A 19,722-nucleotide genomic window follows, 5' to 3' on the forward strand; every position below is an offset into this window, starting at 1 on the left:
GTTCACAACCCGTATGCTTTGACATTAGGCCATAAAGTTCTGATCTAACTACATCAAGAGTGAAGCCTGAGTATGTTAGGATCCAGGGGTTTGGTTCAGTCCAATATGCATCTTGGAGGAAGGGGACAAGCTGTGAAGTCTGCAGGATTCTGGGCTGTCCATGGCCGAGTGCCATTATATGCTAGGGATGTAAGAGTGTGGCTGTTTAAACAGGTAGCAGATAAGCAGGCATAACAGCCGGCTCCCAGGGCGCACCTGCTCCTGGAGAGATGCTGCTGCCCCATGTATAACCCTGTAACCGCTGAAATTTGCACAATCGCTTACATTGCCTTTTAGCATCCCTATTATAAGCCCATCTTTGTTCCTGTTACAAAGCCTCATCTCAAAAAAGCCATCTTGGCATTGGAAAAGGTTCAGACAAAAATGATGAGGGGTTTGGAACAGCTGCCATATGAGGAGAGATTAATAAGTCTGAGACTTTTTAGCTTGGAAAAGAGATGGCTAAGGGGGGAGGGCTATGATAGAGGCATATAAAGTCATCACTGATGTGGAGAAAGTGAATAAAGAAGAGTTATTTACTCTTTCTCCTAACACAAGAACTAAGGGTCACCAAATGAAATTAATAGACAGCAGGTTTAAAACAGGAAATATTTTTTCACACAATACAGTCAACCTGTGGAACTCCTTGCCAGAGGATGTTGTGAAGCCCAAGACTATAGCAGGATTCATTAAAGAGCTAGATAAATTCATGAAGGATAGGTCCATCAATGGCTACTAGCCAGGATGTGTAAGAAGGGTGTCCCTAGCCTCTGTTTGTCAGAAGCTGGGAATGGGTTACAGGGGAGGGATCACTTGATGATTCCCTGTTCTGTTCCCTCCTTCTGGGGCACTTGGCATTGGCCACTGTCGGGAGACAGGACACTGGGCTAGATGGACCTTTGGTCTGACCTAGTAGGCTGTTCTTACGACCTGACTCTGTGTAACATTGCCCCTGCCTTCAAGAAAGTGCCCAGGATCACAGGAAAGGCACAGCAAGCTGGACTGCTTTACACTAGCAAGCACTTGGATTGGGTGCCAGGGGCGATGCTCCTGCCATCTCCTCCTCTTTCTCCCCCATGGCTGAGTTTGCAAAATTAGGAAACAAGACAGGCTTGTGAGTGGAAGATGAGAAGGTCAGAACCTGTCTCCATCCTGGCAGCAGCAAAACAGGGTGGAGCTGGACCAAACCCAGCCAGCCCATTCCTAAAACCCTGTAAAACGATCTTGTGCAGTGACCGATTGTTGATATTTACAAAGCAGCCCTGGCGGTACTACGGACTGTGTAGGCATCGGGCGAGGATGCAGTTGCGAGGAGCTGTGATACTTAGCCCCTGTGCCAATCCGTGCGCAGGCACTCCTCACTGCGACTGGTTACATTTCAGGCAGTGAATTTCTTAAAGGTCACCTTCAAAGTGTGTGTCAGGGGGGGAGAATGCATGTGTGTCCTTGTATGCTTTATAAAGAAGGCCTGGCAGATGTGGGTTCCACCCTCCCCCAAGTAACAAAATGGAAAGGGGTGTTTGCGCTGGCTTCTTTTTACAGGCCACACATAAGTCTCGGCAATCCAGGAAATCCTTACCCTTGGATGTGGAATAGTGATAGAAATGTAGCCGTGTTAGTCTGGTGTAGCTGAAACAAAAAAACAGGGCTATGGCCCACGAAAGCTCATCACCTAATAAACCATCTTGTTAGTCTTTAAAGTGCTACATAGTCCTGTTTTTTGTTTCAGCTACCCTTAGAATTAGCAGGCTTAGGACACCAAAGATACCAAGTGATAACTGATTGAGAGGGGATTTTTATTCAGCACATTTGCCCTATATCAAACTCACATCCTTGGGAGAAAAGCTGGGGCTGGCTTTGATAAGGATCCAGTCTTGGAAAGACCTAATCCATCATCTCTGAGTCATCCAAGAAGTCCTCCAACAAAACCAGGAGAGACGAGAATTCCCAATATCTCTAAGGGGGAAACCAGGCAAACTAAACAAATACCAGACTTTTCTAGGGGGAGAATAAATCCTGTTACATTATCTTTACAAATCACACAGAATGGGGGAAGGGAGAACCTCCTATTTTTTTATTCCCTTTTTTCAGGTCCCCTCCCCAACTCACAGGCTCCCATGCAGGTTGCATTTCCCTGCGCTAAATGGATATCTCCAAAAAGATTTGCAAGTGTCTCATCTCCTAAGACCCCTCTTTCTTCCTCACCAGGCTGCCATAGAAAATTTACTTTCATGCCCCGGACGAGACCGCCACTCGCATCCCTGCCGATAATGGCGGCGTTCTGTTGGAGCCCAGCTGATGTCTGGAATACGCCTGCTTTTATCTCTGCTTTCAAACTTCCTTCCAGGCCAGCAAGGCTGCTGCGGCCTCTTTCGGCTCTGCTAATGCTCATCACTGGGCACCTCATTATTGGGCTCAGCCTTCAGTAGTGCTGGGATCTGTGATTGCATATCGTAGCTATCAGATAATCACTGAAACACCATGGGACAGAGAAACCTCTCCCTGCAACCGTCTCCCTGACTCTCCGAGCTTGCTCAGCGTGAATCTGCAAGAAACGACGGTTGCATCAGCAAATTGCATTAACGTCCAGGAAATGGCTTGTGTTTACCAAGGCTCTGGCCTGTGTGAAAGTCTCTGCGAAGCCTCCATGGGGCAGATCCGCAACCAGCATAAACTGGCATTGTTCTGCAGAAGTCTGGAGGCAGGATCAGGCTCCAGGCCAGCAGATCTTACCTCTGGAAGGCTCTGGCTTTCGTTGCCCACTGTTCAAGCACACTTTCTCTGGCTGCACGGAGTCACTTTGTGCCAAATTGCCAGCCCCAGAGGCAATCCCCCTGCTGCAAGGTGGCAGAGGGCCAGCCAGCAGAGGGGCTGGCAAGCTATTTCTCCCACTCTGCCATAGCAGGAAACACAGGGCACGAGTGGAGGAAAGCCTGCAAAGCAGCTGGGAACAACCCGCTCCCTTGCTGATCTCGGCTGCAGTTTCAGGTGGTGGGCTGAGCCGAGCCTAAGTTAGAGCAGCTCTCAGGCTGCTCTACCCAACAGAGGGGCTGGCTCTCACCCCTCCCTGACCTGCACACCTCAGCTGTTCCCCCAGCGCATCCCACTTCCCCGGGAGGCTGGCAGGAAATAGGCGGCGGCTGCGGCCAGTTTGCATTGAGCAGCTGGCCTGGGGAGCGAGGTCAGCTCAGAGCAAGGCAGCCAAATGAGCGAAGGCCTGGCCCGGTGCCACGACGGACAGATGTCTTCCCAAGGCGCTGCTTGAGACTGGCTTGGAGTGTTCTTGGCCCCGGGCCGCTCTGTCAGGGATGTCCTGGGCTCATCTCAATGCCATGGAGCTGCTGCGTGGACGGGTCTAGGCCTGGGGTCAGACACAGAGACAGGGCAGGTCAAGTATCCAGACCCCCAGAGTCACCGAGGGGTGGGGGAGCCACCATTCCTGCACCCCCATCTGCAGCCAGAGGTGATGCTCAGCTGGCAGGAGAACAGAAGGTTCATTAGTCCAGAGGGACACAGCGTAGAACAGACTTGTCAGTGTGGGAACCAGAAGCAGCCAGTCCCATCCCTGTTGGGGAAGGAGCCTGTCCCCCATCTCTGCCTCTCATGCCAGCCAGCCTCATCACACACCCGGCATCCCGTCTCCCCCGGTAGCCAGCCCTGCCTCCAGCCTTTGTCCAGCTTCCCGGGTTAAAGGCGTCGCCTGGTCACACTCCCCCTCCCAGGCTCAGGTGTGTATGTGCAGGAGGCTGTCACCGAAATTCCCATCTCTGTCCCGCTAATAGGGCAGACCCTGGGGAAACTGAGGCACATCCGTGGGGTTACTGCAGGACAGTCGAAGTCACTTGCAACAGAACAAGCAAACAGCGCAAATAGCATCCTCCTTGGTCCCAGGGGAAGGCAGACTTCGGGCATGGGACACGGAGCCCCCGGCAAAGAGGCCATAGCAGGAAACAGGGCACGAGTGGAGGAAAGCCTGCAAAGCAGCTGGAAACAACCCGCTCCCTTGCTGATCCCGGCTGCAGTTACCTGGAGAGCGCTACCTGCCGCCCAGCCAGCTGGGCAGGATGGGGAGGGAGTGCGAGGAAAGGTGGCTGAACTGGGACGAAAGGCTCCCTTCCCTCTCGCTTTTCCTGCCGGACCTCCCAAGAGCAGCAGAAAGCAAGATACAGGAATTGCAGAGAGATGACGGGGGAGGAGGTCTTGGTAAGCCCTGAACTCCGCTGGAGCCAACATTTGGCTGCTTCAGGGCTTAGATAAGTCCAGGGCTAGATAAGGGCTGATGAAACCGCGTTCCCAAAGGCAGCTCAGCTGCCAACAGAGCCAATCTCCTTGCAGCTTCCCAGCCATTTGCTTGGTGATTTCCTTGAGAGGTACCAGGACCTCTCTGGCTTCATTTAAACAGGACCGGAGTCCAGTCGCTATGCAGCTATGGACAAGGCTCCTCCAGGCTTTCCACACTAAGTAGGTCGCCCAGTGTCTTCGCGCCAGGGAAATATTCACAAGCATTATCGCCTCGCACGGTGCAGTGCGCCGGGAGCCCTCGGCGACCCACCATCTCAAAGGGAGGCGCTCAGAAATGACGCAGTCCTCAGAGGTCTTCCTCGGAGCTGAGCTCAGCTCCAGAGGGAGGCGTGTGGGTTTCTTTGGAGAAGGGCGGGTTCTTCTAAAGAGCCCCAAGGCGCTCCCCACTCTGCCGGGGCTGATGGCACAAGGCCGTCAGGCTGCAGCCAGAGGTGGTGCCGTTTTTTAAATAAACGCCATTCTTCTGGGGGTAGGGACACCGTTGTTCAGAAGCCAAGAGGCGATGCATCTCTGGTGGGAAACGCCAGCTGTTTTCAGTTTGGTCTGGAGATCGACAGCCGAGAGTCTATAAGCAGACGGAGGGCTCTGAATTTTTTCCATCCCGCTCCTCTGAAATAGCCATAAATCTGCCCCAACCGATTGCCAAGAGCATCAGGGGGTGGGAGGGATTCACTTCCCTGCGCCAGGGTTTCTACCGCAGATTTGCCTGCACTTGGGGGTTATTCCTCCAGCCGCAGAGCGGGGCTGCTCCATGGAGGGCCACAGAATCACCCAGGTGCACCAGAAGAGACTGCCCCCTCTTGCTAAAATCCCCCGACCAAGCTTATGGTGAGAAACTCAGCCGGCCCCTCCCTCTAGCACCCAGCCTGGTAGTAACAGTTGTCAGGACTGCTTTTCAACATCCAACTGCAATTAAGCAGGGAAACATTTAAGCCCTCCTGGAGTCCTGGGGGTAAAACCTGGCACTTCTTCCAACAGCTGGAAGTCGAGGCTCTTTCCAGATGGTGGTGATGCAGCTGCAGATGAAGCCTGGATCCAGCACATCCCATTTTCTCTAGGCCCTTTCCTGGGGTAACAAGAATTCATTTATTGTTCCAGCGAAACAGGCTGGAAAGGGAAAGCGATTCACCCACACGGAAAGTGAAACTCAGCTGCTTGTAGGGGCATTGAAAAGACTCCTCTCGGCCAGGTTGGCACCATGTGGGGGGGAAGAGCCAGGCAACGAACTCATAAGAACATAAAAGCGGCCTGACTGGGTCAGACCAAAGGTCCATCTAGCCCAGTGTCCTGTCTGCCCATAGTGGCCAATGCCAGGTGTCCCAGAAGGAATGAACAGAACAGGGAATCATCAAATGATCCCTCCCGACATCCATATCCAGCTCCTGCCAAACAGAGGCCAGGGACACCATTCCATCCACCCTGGCTAATAAGTATTGATGGACCTAACCTCCATGAATCTATCGAGCTCTTTTTTGAACCCTGTTAAAGTCCTGGCCTTCACAACTTCCTTTGACAAGGAGTTCCACAGGTTGACTGTGCGCCGAGTGAAGAAAAACTCATGGCTGCAGAGCAAAGTCAGCCACACGTTCCACTGCAATTAGCCCTGGAGAATGCAAACATGCCAAGAGGAAAGGAAATGGATTCCCCGGCCAGGAAGTGGAACAGATAATTTAGAGGGGCTCATTTCCTTCTCTCCTCCCCTGCGTTACACCAAACAAACGAGGAGGAGGAAGAGCAGCTGCATATCTCCACAATAAAAGAAGCCCTTCGTGAGCACAGTTGACCAGGTCAAATGCTTCCTGCCACTTACCTCCATGCCCCCAACTCCCCTTTCCCCCCATACAGGAAGCTGTGAGATAGGGATAGTGGGTGGACACTGGGTGGGAGCTGTTGGGCAAACCCCTCTCCGCCAGCAGTCACTAAAAGCAGGGCTGTAACGCGGCAGAGGCAGGAAATGAGGACAGTGACTCCCGGCTCCCTTATCAGGCAGCTCAGAGCATCAGATCCAGGGCTGCCTTATTATTTCAGGCACAGGGAAACGGCACTGCTGAGAAGTGGCAGGTTTTTACTGCGAGGGACAAGGAGTCTAAAATTAGACGTCTCTGTTGGGCGGGGAGCCAGCGAGGTCTCTCCGGGCGAGGAGGCTGACCGCTCTCAGCTCACTCCTGTACATTTTGCCTCCCGTCACATGGAATTCACCTTGCACGTGGCTCAAAATGCCCTGTGGGGGCCTGATGCCATTCCCCCCCTTCAAACGAGTCGCCTCCCAAGCCAGCAAGAGCTTTGCCTGCATGAGGAAGAGCTGAGCCAACCCGCTGCTCCCAGTATGACACTTCAGCAGCACTGCAGCCAGGGTTCCCTGTAAGCTGGGCGCTTGGGCGGCCCCCCCCAGGAGAGTTTCGAACGCTGCCCGGCTGATTAGCAGAGCGCCCACAGCACGCTTTCCTACTGGTGGTGCACATCCGCGCAGGGCTCGGGACACGTAACATTTATTCCGCACATAGAGGGGGAAAAATTCAGAGGGAACGTTGACTCCAGCCAAGTGGAGTGGGGCACCGGGTTGGAGAGAAAGGTCCTACCGAGACACTTCAGAGCGGGCAGATGCGATTGGGACCCCCTCCGTGGTTCAGAGGGACTAGAGCGTCCCTGTCCGGCCACACTCCGGGCAGCGTCTCCCCCACAGCTGCAGGCTGATGTGAGGCGAGGACGGGTGAGGCCCACCCCAGATGGTCCTCAGCTTAGGTGGACCTCTAGGGGCACCAACCATGAAGTCTCTGGCAGCCCCTCTTGCTCGCTCCTTAGAGAGGTTCCCTAGGAACTGGGGCCCATGGCTGTGGTTGTTAGGTCACTACAGTTGTCCCAGAGCTTGTCCCGTCCTGGGGAGATGGTCACAGGGTGGCCTCCGGGGCGTGGCCCCACCACCGCTCCGCCCTCGTCCCTCCCGGGTGGGAGAGGGCTTTGAATCTCACTGCCCACGCCCTGTTATCCCATCCTGGCTGCCTTCCTCTGACCAGGCCTCTCCCGCCCAGGCACAGCCTACCTCAACCTTCCCGCCAGAGGAGCATCGCCTCTTCCCGAGGGACAAAAATCCACCCCCTGGACTCCTCACAGCCCCAGGCCCCTCGGGGTAAACCCAGGTCCTCCCGCCGCCTCAGTCAGGCCAGGTTATAACGCGGACGCCCTTCGGTTCCATTCAAGGGCCACCGGTTCCAGTTTGCCACCTTAGGGTCAGTAGCCATCGAGTCCCCGCCCCGGCGCTCCGCTCTCCGGGTTTTGCCCAGGAAGCTTCATTCCCCCAGGGAATCCTGCTCCAGGATCACCCCCTTGTTCCAGGGCTCCTTCCCTAGCTTCCATCCAGGTTTCCTGCCAGAGGGTGTAGGGGAGGGTCCCACCTCCAGCCCTGCCGGCCTGTACATCCTGCCCCTGCTCATGGAGAGGCCAACACCTCCGGGTGCGGCTTGCATCGATTTAGCTCGTTCCTCCCTTCCTCCCTCTCCTCAAGGCCTCCCACAACTGGGCAGGGATCCAGCCCCCATCCCCCTTCCTCCCCAAGCCTTCATCAGAACTTGTCAATAGCAGCTCACAGCTACTGCTCTCCGCCAGGTCTCCTGCGGCTCCTCTGGTCTCTCCTCGGGTCCCAGGCAGCTCTCACCCGCCCAGGTGCCTCTTCCTAACTCCAGCTGGGAGGCAGGTGAGAAGTCTTGCAGGGGCCCATCACCCTGTGACAGAGACTCTCTGGAAACAGGCCCAGGCGGAGGGGTATCGGCTGTTATCCCTGGCAGAGGGGCCCCATGCCATCCAGACCTGCCCCATGACACATTCCTAGGCTCCCAAGTCAGCAGGGACCACTGTGATCAGTGTCCATAGCGTCTCCCCTGCATCTCCAGGAGACCCCTCTCATCAGCTCCGAGCTGTTTCTTATTAAGCACAAAGGCCTTTAGAGAACGCTGTTTGCATCCAAGGTTTAGAAGGCGGATGCTTCCATTCCTAAGCCACAGCCAATGTCGGATTGCTCTATAGGCGTCCCTCCGTCTATTTCTCTCTCCATCTAGTCTTGGACCTTCCAATCCTGCAGCTGTCGGGCTTGCGTGTTTCAATGATTCATGAAAAAAAAAAGAATAAAGTGGCTCTTGGGGACAGTCTCTTGCTATTCCTCAGCTGTGATGTGCTACAGCCTAGCTTCCGCTGGACCTGAATCACGGTTCTGCCCTTCTTCCTACCAGCAACAACCAGCCAATGGTGTTAGCTACTCAGGCATGAAGCCCACACGCAGCTGTATGGAGTCCACAGCCAGATACACTGAATGTTTTACATAATGCAGCATGTTAAGGGGGAAAATGTGCAATAGCTCCTGGTTTACATCCCAATGAAATTAAGGACGTGGCCCAAACATTTCTGCTGTGCAACATAACCGTGGCCTTCAAAACCAAGAGTTCTCTCAGCCCTGGTCTACAATCGGGAGTTATTTTGAAATAGTCCCCCTTAGGTCGAATTTATAAGAGGGGCATCCAAGCCCGTTATTTTGAAATAATTAGCTGCTTATTTTGAAATCTCTACTCCTGCTTTCCTCGGAGAAGAATGCGAACTTCAAAATAGTTATTTCGAAATAGCAGTCATGTGGGTGGTTCAGTGCCGCTATTTCAAAATAACAACTGCCCAGAGTAATTCAGACTAATCACTCTTCAGCGTTTCCTGGGGCTCTATGTCGAGGTAGCACATCCACATTAAGGGAGCCTACCTCGGACTCATTTTGAGGCTTCTCCATAGTGGGGACACGCTATTTCGATTTTGTTATTCCAGGAGTTATTCAATCGATTTTAGTTATTTCAAAATAATCTCCTAGGCTATGTCTAGACTGCAAGCCTCTTTCGAAAGACGCTCTTTCGAAAGATACTTTCGAAAGAGCCTCTTTCGAAAGAGAGCGTCTAGACTGCACGTTGAACTTTCGAAAAAGCGGCTTGCTTTTTCGAAAAAGCATCCAGTGAGTCTGGATGCTCTCTTTCGAAGAAGCCCTATTTACATTGAAGAACGCCTTCTTTCGAAAGAGGAACTTTCGAAAGAAGGCGTTCTTCCTCGTGAAATGAGGTTTACCGCCATCGAAAGAAAAGCCGCGTTCTTTCGATTTAATTTCGAAAGAACGCGGCTGCAGTCTAGACGCAGGTGAGGTTTTTTCGAAAAAAACCCTGAGTCTGGACACAGCCCTAGTGTAGACATGCCCTGTGCCAGGGGCAAGAGGAGGCTTCATTCATTAACGCTTGCAAAGGGCGAGAGATTCTTATTAGAGCATCAGCCCTATTCCTGAGAACCCCACTTCTTCTGCCTGCTTCATCAGTCCTCCTTCTGCCAATGAATTCCCCTGGAACTCACTTAAATGAGTTTGAAAGTGTCGGCCAAGTAATGTCTCTGTTCTCAAGGCGTCTCAGCTGCCAAATGAGCCAGTTTCCCTGCAGCTATCCCTTAAACTTAAATGTCTGTCTCGTTGCCTGTTCTCCTCTGGGTCCCATCTTCTGTCTGACAACATGCCTCAGCCTCCTCTCTGCTCTGGGGAAGCTTTTCTGCAGTCTGTGTTCAAAGGGGTTTTGTATCCTTTCTGTTTTCTATGCATTGGGCCTTTATACGGTCTGTTCAAACACCAAGACTTCTTTTATTAATCCTGGCAAGCCAGCACGCTCCTTGCTGGAAGCATCTGTCTGTGCATCTTGCTGAATGAAAGCCCTATCTCAGGAAGTAAACACAAGCACAAATGGAGCACGATGCTAGTCCTGTTTACTAGCATGCTGAGCGCCAGACCGCGGATGGAAATAGCACGGCACAGCTCCCAAGAGGCACCTGGAAGTTATGTCATCACACACTGAATTAAGCTCCTACTTGGGTTTCCATTAGGACGCTTTGCTTTTGCCAACTCTGCAGAAAAGGGCCTGGGGATTATAGTGGATGAGAAGCTGGATATGAGTTGACAGGGGGCCCTTGTAATCAAGCAGGCTAACGGCATATTGGGGTGCATTAGGAGGAGCATTGTCAGCAGAGCTAAGGAAGTGATTATCCCCCTTTATTAGGCTTTGGTGAGGCCACATCTGGAGTACTGCGTCCAATTCTGGATACCCCCCCCCCATTTCAGAAAGGATGTGGATGCATTGGAGAGGGTGCAGCAGAGGGTAACAAAAATGCTGAGGGGGCTGGAGCACATGATCTATGAGCATAGGCTGAGGGATTTGGGCTTATTTAGTCTGCAGAAGAGAAGAGTGAGGGGGGATTGATAGCAGCCTTCAACTCCCTGAAGGGGGGTCCTTTCTAAAGAGGCTGGAGAGAGGCTGTTCTCAGTGGTGGCAGATGGCAGAACGAAGAGCAATGGTGTCAAGTTGCAGTGGAGCGGAGGTGGGGAGGGGTCTAGGTGGTGAAGCGCTGGGATGGGTTCCCTAGGGAGGTGGGGGAATCTTTATCCCTAGAGGTTTTAAGTCTCAGCTTGACAAAGCCCTGGCTGGGAAGTTTTAGTTGAGATTGTTCCTGCTTTTAGCAGAGGGTATGACCTCCTAAGGTCTCTTCCAACCCTAGGATTCCAACTCCACCAGGACTGTGAATACATTCACCACTGCAGTCCTGCAATGCACAAATGCTGTCACAGGTTGAAGATCTGGCAGTCAGAGGAAATAGACCCCCGTGGTTTTGTCCTGCCTACAATAGCAGTTAGATCGTTTCCAGCATTGTTTCAGAGATCCCCACGGCTCACAGCTGCCATCAGCAGTTCAGTTTGCCTGTGCACACCCAACTTCGCTAGCAATGGCAGCAAAGTTTGGTCTCTCTGCTGCTCCAGTGTTTTCAGAACCCAATGCTGCTGGTAACACAAGAACGGCCAGACTGGGTCAGGCCAAAGGTCCATCTAGCCCAGTGTCCTGTCTGCCCACAGTGGCCAATGCCAGATGCCCCAGAGGGAGTGAACAGATCAGGGAATCATCGTGTGATCCCTCCCCTATTGCTCATTCCCAACCCCTGGCAGACGGAGGCCAGGAACACCATTCCTAAGTGGAATATTTGTATCATCTCCTGTTTAGCACACTAATTACACTTGTAAAAGCGACAAGGAGTCCTGTGGCACCTTATAGACTAACAGATGTGTTGGAGCATAAGCTTTCGTGGGCAAAAACCCACTTCGTCAGATGCATGTAGTGGAAATATCCAGAGGCAGGTATAAATATGCAGGCCAGAATCAGGCTAGAGATAACGAGGTTAATTCAGTCAGGGAGGATGGGGCCCACAGCTGATCTGGAGGCGTGAACACCAAGAGAAGAGAAGCTGCTTTTGTAGTTAGCGAGCCATTCACCGTCTGTTTAATCCTGAGCTGATGGTGTCAAACTTGCAGATGAACTGTAGCTCAGCAGTTTCTCTTTGAAGTCTGGTCTTGAAGTTTATTTGCTGCAGGATGGCTACCTTTAGATCTGCTTAAGCTTATGACCAATACATCTGTTAGTCTATAAGGTGCTACAGGACTCCTTGTTGCTTTTGCAGATCCAGACTAACACGGCTACCCCTCTGATAATTACACTTGTATATCCATAGTGCAGCATTTCCTTTCACTCTTAGGGAAGGGGACAAGCGATTCTAGGTTTGATTGGTCAGGGATGTCTGCACTATATACTTAAATACGGTAAGTGGGCTCAGTCCAGGGTATAAATACATTAGTGGATACTGAAAATAAAACCACTCCACTGAAATTCAATACAGAAGTCAGACACAGAACGAAATCCAACATCAATGGATTAAAATTGGCAAGGGCCAGCTACCATAAGAAAAATCTTGGCTGCTCTTCTGTCATTAGAATCGAATCCACTTGCCTGGCAAAGAATCTGGGATAGAAAGTAGCAAAGAATTTACCTCCAGACTCCAGCAGCACAATCATTCTGTCTGCCTACATCCACCAGTAACTTCATTTGGATGCAGTATTCTTCGCTTCGGGTGCGTCTACACAGCAGGGCTAAATCCGAAATAAGCTACACAACTTGAGCTACGTCAATAGCGTAGCTGAAGTCAAAATAGCTTAATTTGCCTTTTGGCACTGCCTACCCAGCAGGAAGTCTGAGAAAGAGCACTCTCCGTCCGCTACCCTTAATCCTCGTACAATGAGGGTTACAGGGATCAGAGTAAGAAGTCCTCTGGCTGGACGTTATTTTGACACTATGTCGAAATAAGCGCTTGTGTGCAGACGCAGACTATGTTATTTTGGAATAACGTTAGTTATTCTGAAATCACCCTGCTGTGCGGTTGTACCCGAGGGCTGTGTCTACACTGGCATGAATTTCCGGAAATGCTTAAAACAGAATAGTTTTCGTTATAAGTATTTCCGGAAAAAGAGCGTCTACATTGGCAGGCTGCTTTTCCGGAAAAGCCCTTTTTCCAGAAAAGCATCTGTGGCCAATGTAGACGCGCTTTTCCGGAAAAGAGCCCCGATCGTCATTTTCGCGATCGGGGCTTTTTTCCGGAAAAGACTACTGGGCTGTCTACACTGGCCCTTTTCCGGAACAGTGTTCCGGAATAAGGACTTATGCCTGAGCGGGAGCAGAATAGTTTTTCCGGAATAGCAGCTGATTTTGTACAGTAGAGCGTCGTTGCTTTTCCGGAAATTCAAGGCCAGTGTAGACAGCTCGCAGCTTATTCCGGAAAAGCGGATGATTTTCCGGAATAAGTGGCCCAGTGTAGACACAGCCTTCCTGACTCAAATGGCTGTGTGCTGTTAGCCAGCTGTCATGCTCTCCCAGAGATGGCTGAACTTCTGCCATCAGTGCACCTGAAAACAGTTCTTTAGGCACTTCAGGATGAGAGGCGTTCAAGAAATGTGGGTTTCCCTGGCATTAGAGAATCTGACAGGTGGAATCCAACCTGGGGCCTCTGGAGTTTAGGGCATGATCCTCTACTGCATGAGCTAAAAGCCAGCCAGCTCTCAGCCATGCCTGTGGAAGACACTCATTATTCTTGCTCTAAGTGGTCTCAGTGCCACTAGATGGGACCGTGCACCACACCCAGCAGGTGTGTGAGTTACAGTTACTCCTAAGAGACCTGGAATGGAACCCCTACGAGTAACGTGACATATAAAAAGTGATAAAGCATCGAACCATGGTGCGAACAAGCCAGCTCACCGGCATCAAGGAAGGAGTAAGAGGAAACCAGTCTAGTTAGTGCTGGTATTGTTACATGGCACGGGTCTGTATGCTGTGGGCCAGATTGCGGCTGGCCTACAGTGACTTCTGTGGAACTCCACCAATGTCCCAGCTGGAGGTCAGACCCAGAGTTCACCGTTCATGCCGAAGAGTGGCATTTCCCACAGTGAGCGTATGTCTAAACTACGGCAACCCACTACGGCACGACAGCTACAGCATAGATGGTTCTTGCGTTGACCAAAGGGGATTGTCAATTGACACTGTTAATCCATAGCAGTCGATGGAAGACTTTTCCCGTCCACCTAGATGTGTTTGCAGTGAGGGCTAAAGTCGACCTACCTATGGCGTGTAGTTTTTCACAGCCCTGAGCAAGGGACTCGGTCAATGTAAGCTTTAGCTTTAGACCAGTCTGTAGGGCGTGATCCAAAGTCAAGAGCTCCAGTGGGCCCTGAATCAGCTCTTTATTCATCTCCTTGGGGGAAAAGGTTGCATAGTGCATGCAATGGACCAGCCCACTTACTCATTCTTCTCCACATCCAGGATGAGCGCTTTCCCCTCCGCGGTCAGCTTGACTTCAGCTTTGAGTGGGTGCTGCATGCAACAGAGAAACCGCCATCACACACACAGCAAGATCAATACAGCAAAGGAAGTGCTCGTCATCACTGCCAGTGCAAGCCTCTTCTTGTCCCGCCCTACCGCCAGGAGCACCCCGCCCCCCAGGTGTGCCTAAGAGGCAGGGAGGTGGGACGTTCTGGAAGAGGAACAATGTGTTTGGCTTCTTTAGGCATGTGGAGAGGATCCATGCCTAGAACCCCAGGGAAATGCTTGATCAACAGAAAACCTGCCTTGCACAAATGGGCCTGATGCAGAGTTTTGTTTCCATTATTTCTTAGCAGAGGGCCAGGGCCTTACCAAATGGAAAACGCATCACAGACCATGAAATCTGGTGTCCTTCCCTGAAAGCTGGTCTTCTGTGGGCTTTTACCCTACACAGATTTCGCAGGGGAGACCAGTGTTTCTCAAACTGAGGGGCTGGAGGGGTGGGGTGGGCGTGCTGTGGTCTTGGTGGTGCTAAAGACCCCGACTTTCCACCCCTTGGCCCTGCCCCTTCCGCCTTTGGCCTTGCCCCTTTCTCCTTTGGCCCCGCCCCTTCCGCCGACCTTGCCCCAGGGCCCAACAAGGCTGTTGGCTCTGCTGGCAATACCGTACCACCCGTACTTCTGTGCTGCAGCCCGGCAGTGCCTCTGTCTACAGAGCTGGACTCTAGGCAGAAGCCACCCATCTCCAGCTGCTCAGCTCTGCAGGCAGCGCCACTGCCAACAACAGCGCAGAGGTAAAGTTAGCAGCACCGCGACCCGCCTGCAATAACCCTGCGACCCCCACGCAGCCCCTTTCTGGGTCAGGACCCTACAAGTACAGCACTGGGACATTTCAGATGTAAACTGCTGAAACCATGAAATTTACCATTTTTTAAAACCCCATGATTGTGAAATTGAGCAAAACGGACCGTAAATTGGGTAGGGCCCTCAAACCAAATTGATACTATCTGTTACCACATCCACTCAGGGACATATTTAATGGGGAAGTATGATGAGTCTATTTAGCAGATCCCCTTGCAGGTCTATTTTCAGAGCACCCTAGGAGAGCTAGGTCCCCCAATCCCATTAGTATTCACTGGAAACATGATGCCTAATTCCCATGGCCTTCTTTGAAAAAATCCCGGCTCTGTTTGGATGGAGCCCTACCACTGGGCCCTGTCTACAATAACATTTGAAGCGGTGACAGCAACTCTTTAGAGAATGCCAGGACGTTGGTTAATACCACTAGAGCCCGAACCGGCTGTTCTCAAACTGAAGCCTGTAGGTGTCTTGTGCCTCACTGAGTCCTGCTTCATGGCCTGCAAAATTAAACCGAAGCAGCGGGGAGTTAGGTTGCGGAGAGGCTGGTCCAGCAAAGGAGCTTTCTTCTACAGGAGAAGTGTTGCACCACTCGTACAAACCAGGCACAATTTGCATAAAGTCTGCTCTCTGGAAAAGCTACTCAACATAGACTGAAACAGCAGCCCTGCCGAGCCACAACAGCTGCTAGACGAGGGGTGGGCACATTCCAGCCCGCAGACCAGACCTCTGGTGGGCACCCACCACTATATTTCCCTGTGCCTCTGCAGGTACGGGCGATCACAGCTCCCATTGGCTGCGGATCACCATTCCCGGCCAATGGGAGCTGCGGGAAGCGGTGTCCCAGTCTGTGCTGCTTCCGGCCACTCCCATTGGCCAGGAATGGCCTCTGCAGCCAATGGGAGCAGCAATTGCCAGTACCTGAGGAGGCGCAGGTAAATATAGTGGCAGTGGCCTGCCAGGGGTTAACCTGGTAACTGCTGCTGTTTTATTGCCCACTGTGTGCTAGACACTGTGGCCTAGGATGTACTCAGAGACATGGTTTTCTGTGAAGGTCCTAATATCATTTCCAATGTCAATATAGACAGATCCATACCCACAGTTTACAGATCTAGAACTTGCTTTACCTGTACACAGCTCTATCTAGCTATAGCTTTAAATAAATGATATGGCTGGAAGAAGGCAAATTGGAAGTACATTGTACTCGGGTGAGGTGTAGACACCTGCGAGATGGGATGCATTGCCTGAAAGGTGTTCCCAGTAGCCTTTACATTATAATTACTCTCATTATTAGGCAGCTACAGTTAGATAATTATAATTGCAATTATGCTGAGGCTGTAACACACAGGAGGGGATCAGAAATATAAACTACAGCTAAGCACCTTGTTACTAGATGTGTCTGGTGCTACTGACTTATTGCAGTACAGGATTTTATTTGTACACTAATTCACATAACGGCACACGGGGCGGTTCAGGGCAGACACAAGCTGTAAATGACCACAGAGCAATAAAAATTCGCGGCTTAGCAGACGGGGTCTGATCCAGAAAAGGTAAGTTGATTCAGCGCAATGAAGAAACAAGATTTTTCTCAGTACGGTTGTGGATATTCTAAGAGCTGCTTTTAAAGGAATTTTCCTCTTAGGGGCAGTAACCACTGCTGTGCTGTTCCTCTATTAGACTTGTTAGATAAGGAATTACCGAGAACTAACCAACAGGCCATTTCCTCATCTGCCTTACTCAATGCACCAGGGGATTTACACAACAGAAATCTAGTGGGTGGTGCCCACAAAAGCTCCTGAGACCAGCTACATATTTTTTTAGTCTTTAAGGTGCTGCCAGACTACTTGTTGTTTAAGTTTTTCCAGTTACAGACTAACTCGGCTCCCCCTTGGAAGCACAGAAATCAAGTGAAACAAAAATACAGAAAAAGAGCACTCTAAAGATCTGCTTGCTGAAACAGTCTCCCAGGCAAGGTGTGTGTTCAGACCCATTAGTGTTAGTCCCAGTTCCAGAATCCTGGGGAACTGCAGATGCTCAGCAGCGATCGATTGTTAGGGTGCTACAGGAGATTTAGCACAAACACAGCTGCAGGGAGCTCGGGGCCTTTTGCCTGGCCGAATCTCTCCCGACACTGGATGTTGACTGCATTTCCTCTTCCCCCTCCCATCACGTTTTGTTTTCAGGATTCCATCAGACAGCTCGTGCCTGCTTGTTGCTAGCAGGGTTCTCAAATCCACTGAGAATTTGCTGGAAGAAACATGGATCAAGGACTTTAGGATCTGACGGATTTGTCTAAGGGCACATACTGGTCAGATGCCTTGTGCTCTTTGGAAACAAGTCTGGGACTAAGAATAACCAAGTACCTCCATAATACATCTGACTGGAATGGGCCAGAGCAGTGTTGCATCAGTCTTCCAAATGTGGCCAATGCCATGTGCTTCTGAGGGAAGGAACAGACCAAAGCATCTATCCCCTGTCACCCAGTCAGAGATATAGGAATGCCCAAAGCTCAGGGTTGTGTCCCTGATCATCTTGGCTAATAGCCATTGATGTACCTATCCTCCACCAACTTATCTAATTGTTTTTTGAGCCCTGAAATAGTTTTGGCCTCCACAGCATCCTCTGACAAGGAGTTCCACAGGTTAACTATCTATAACAATATTTCCTTTTGCCTGTTTTAGACCTGCTGCCTATTAATTTCATTCGGTGACCCCTAGTTCTTGTACCTTTGCGATGATGTTACTTAGTGGGCAAAGGAGCTACCACAGCGCCTGCTCATCACATTCCACGGAAAGCTTCCCAGCAGGTTTCATGGTATTGAGTGACGGATACCCTGCATATGCTAAGACTGTTACTACTTAGCCTCCGGCTAATGGTGAAGGTTCCTCTCCCTGGGTATTTCCAATTTGCCTTTGACCTCACTCGGCAGTTTTGGTTAGTGTGGTTATTAGACTCCTCTTCCTGAAAACGGATGTGTGGGTTGAGAATAGGGGGGAAGGTTTTGCAGATAATGCACAGGACTGGGACTCAGCAGATGGGGGTCTTCTGACCAGCTCTAGCACCGATTGCCTGTGTAACCTTGGTCAAGTCCCTGGAGTCTTGCCTCCTGGGGTTACGGGGAGGCCAAACTCACCCTGAAAAACATTACTCCTGTGAGAAGCCTTTATTCCTAAGAGCACTCCCCACGATATCCACAGGACACCCACACCCGGGTGCAGCAGTCAGGCCAGACCATTCCCCCTAGACTTGACCACAGAGAGGAACATCCTGAATGGAGATGTAGAGGAAGCAGGTGAACCTCGCTCCATTCCCCTCTCTGTATCTCACCCTCCTTGGCACCCAAGGGCCACTCAGCTGGGGAGGCGACACAGCCCCAAACACCTTTCCTGACCACATGGTCACATGACATACCTTCATACTGATGTGTGGGTTTGCTGTTGCTTTCCACTGCGGTGTTATTTCTTCCCGGTATAGGTGTGGGCCAACCATGTTGTTTTGTCCTGGGGAAGCACAGACAGTTTCTCAGAGTCAAAACTCCACTGCAAAGCTCAGTGTTTCATCCTGCCACAGCAGAGATGACGGGAGTTTTGCTCTTGACTTAATGCAGGGCTACTCAACACGTGGCCCACGGGCCACATGAGGCCCGTGGCCCATTTATTTGCAGCCTATAGGTGGGATCCAAAACAAAAAAGTAGTCGATACAATGGTCTTCTGTTGCTATGTGTTTTAGTAGTTCAATTCCTGGGCTGTCATTTCTCATTAAAAGTGCTGACATATGGGTGGAAATTGGGTAAGTACTGCATTTTTTTAATATCAGCAGAACTGACTTAAATGGGGCCTGTGTGTTGTGTAGTCTTGCCTTAATCTTTCTATTCATGCCCGTCAGTGTGAAAGAATCTATTTGCATATATTTGCATATATATTTGCATGTCTATGCAACCATATTTAAGTTGCGGCCCTCGGCATGTGCTGTGACTATCCTTGTGGGCCCCGGGGCTTCCAAAGTTGAAGGGCCCTTCAAAGGACCACACATAAACAGCAAAACCCCAGGAGCCATTGGAATGATTTGGCCTTGAAGGTCTCTATGCACATTTAAGGACACTGTTTTATCGGAGCAGCAGATAAGGTTTCCCCTGGACATTTTGCACATCTGCAGTTCTGAAGGCGCAGCTGTATGCGGGGCTTTGTTCTGCAAGGTGCTGGGTGCAGGCGTTCATCCAGCAAAGCACTTAAGCACATGCTTAAAGTTAAGCACAGGAGAAATCTGATCGATGTAGATGAGGGAGCTCCTATGCTTCAAACACCCCACTGGGGCCCCGTGCTCAGCACTTCTCTGGACCAGGCCTGTCAGAACTATCCACACGGCAAGTCTCAGAGGGGTAGCTAGTCTGCATTTGCGAAAAACCAATGAGGAGTCCGGTGGCACCTTCAAGACCAGGGTGGGGAACCCCTGGTCAAGACTAACAGATTTATCTGGGGACAAGCTTTTGTGGACCAAGACCCACTCGAAAGCTGATGCCCAGATAAATCTGTGAGTCCTGAAGGTGCCATAGGATTCCTGGTTGTTCACACAAACTCCCGGGAAGTTCAGCTGAACAAAGCAGCTATGGCCGAAGAGGGTTTTTAAGGAGGTGGATTAAAAGGTGTGTTACTTGCTGGAACAAAGATGGGGAACTCCCCAAAGCACTTAAATAATTATCTTGGTTTGAATTGAACTAGCACCACCCATGTGCCTCAATGCCCGGTGATGCTCTTCCCGTTACAGCGAACCTGTTCTTTCCCCCAGGTGTGTGTGGGGGGGAGGGGGCTCATATCTTTCACTGGACTGCGAAAAA

At 51.1% G+C, this 19,722-nt stretch overlaps 1 protein-coding gene across 4 annotated transcripts in view; it reads right to left on the reverse strand.

Moving 5' to 3' along the window:
* The window catches only part of ADAM19 (ADAM metallopeptidase domain 19), a 60,899-nt gene that overhangs the window by 37,531 nt on the left and 3,646 nt on the right, over window positions 1-19,722 (reverse strand). For 3 of the 4 annotated variants that reach the window (XM_075900628.1, XM_006138294.4, XM_075900625.1), the window contains 2 exons: window positions 18,299-18,387; window positions 14,011-14,081 (listed from right to left, as the gene is read on the reverse strand). In XM_075900628.1, coding sequence (XP_075756743.1) covers window positions 14,011-14,081; window positions 18,299-18,376 — 149 coding nt within the window. In that variant the 5' untranslated portion in view covers window positions 18,377-18,387. The remainder of the gene's footprint in view (window positions 1-14,010; window positions 14,082-18,298; window positions 18,388-19,722) is intronic. The other variant, XM_075900626.1, reaches the window with a different exon arrangement.

The sequence above is a fragment of the Pelodiscus sinensis genome, chromosome 17 (genome assembly GCF_049634645.1).
Source record: "Pelodiscus sinensis isolate JC-2024 chromosome 17, ASM4963464v1, whole genome shotgun sequence".
NCBI classification, from domain to species: Eukaryota; Metazoa; Chordata; order Testudines; family Trionychidae; genus Pelodiscus; species Pelodiscus sinensis.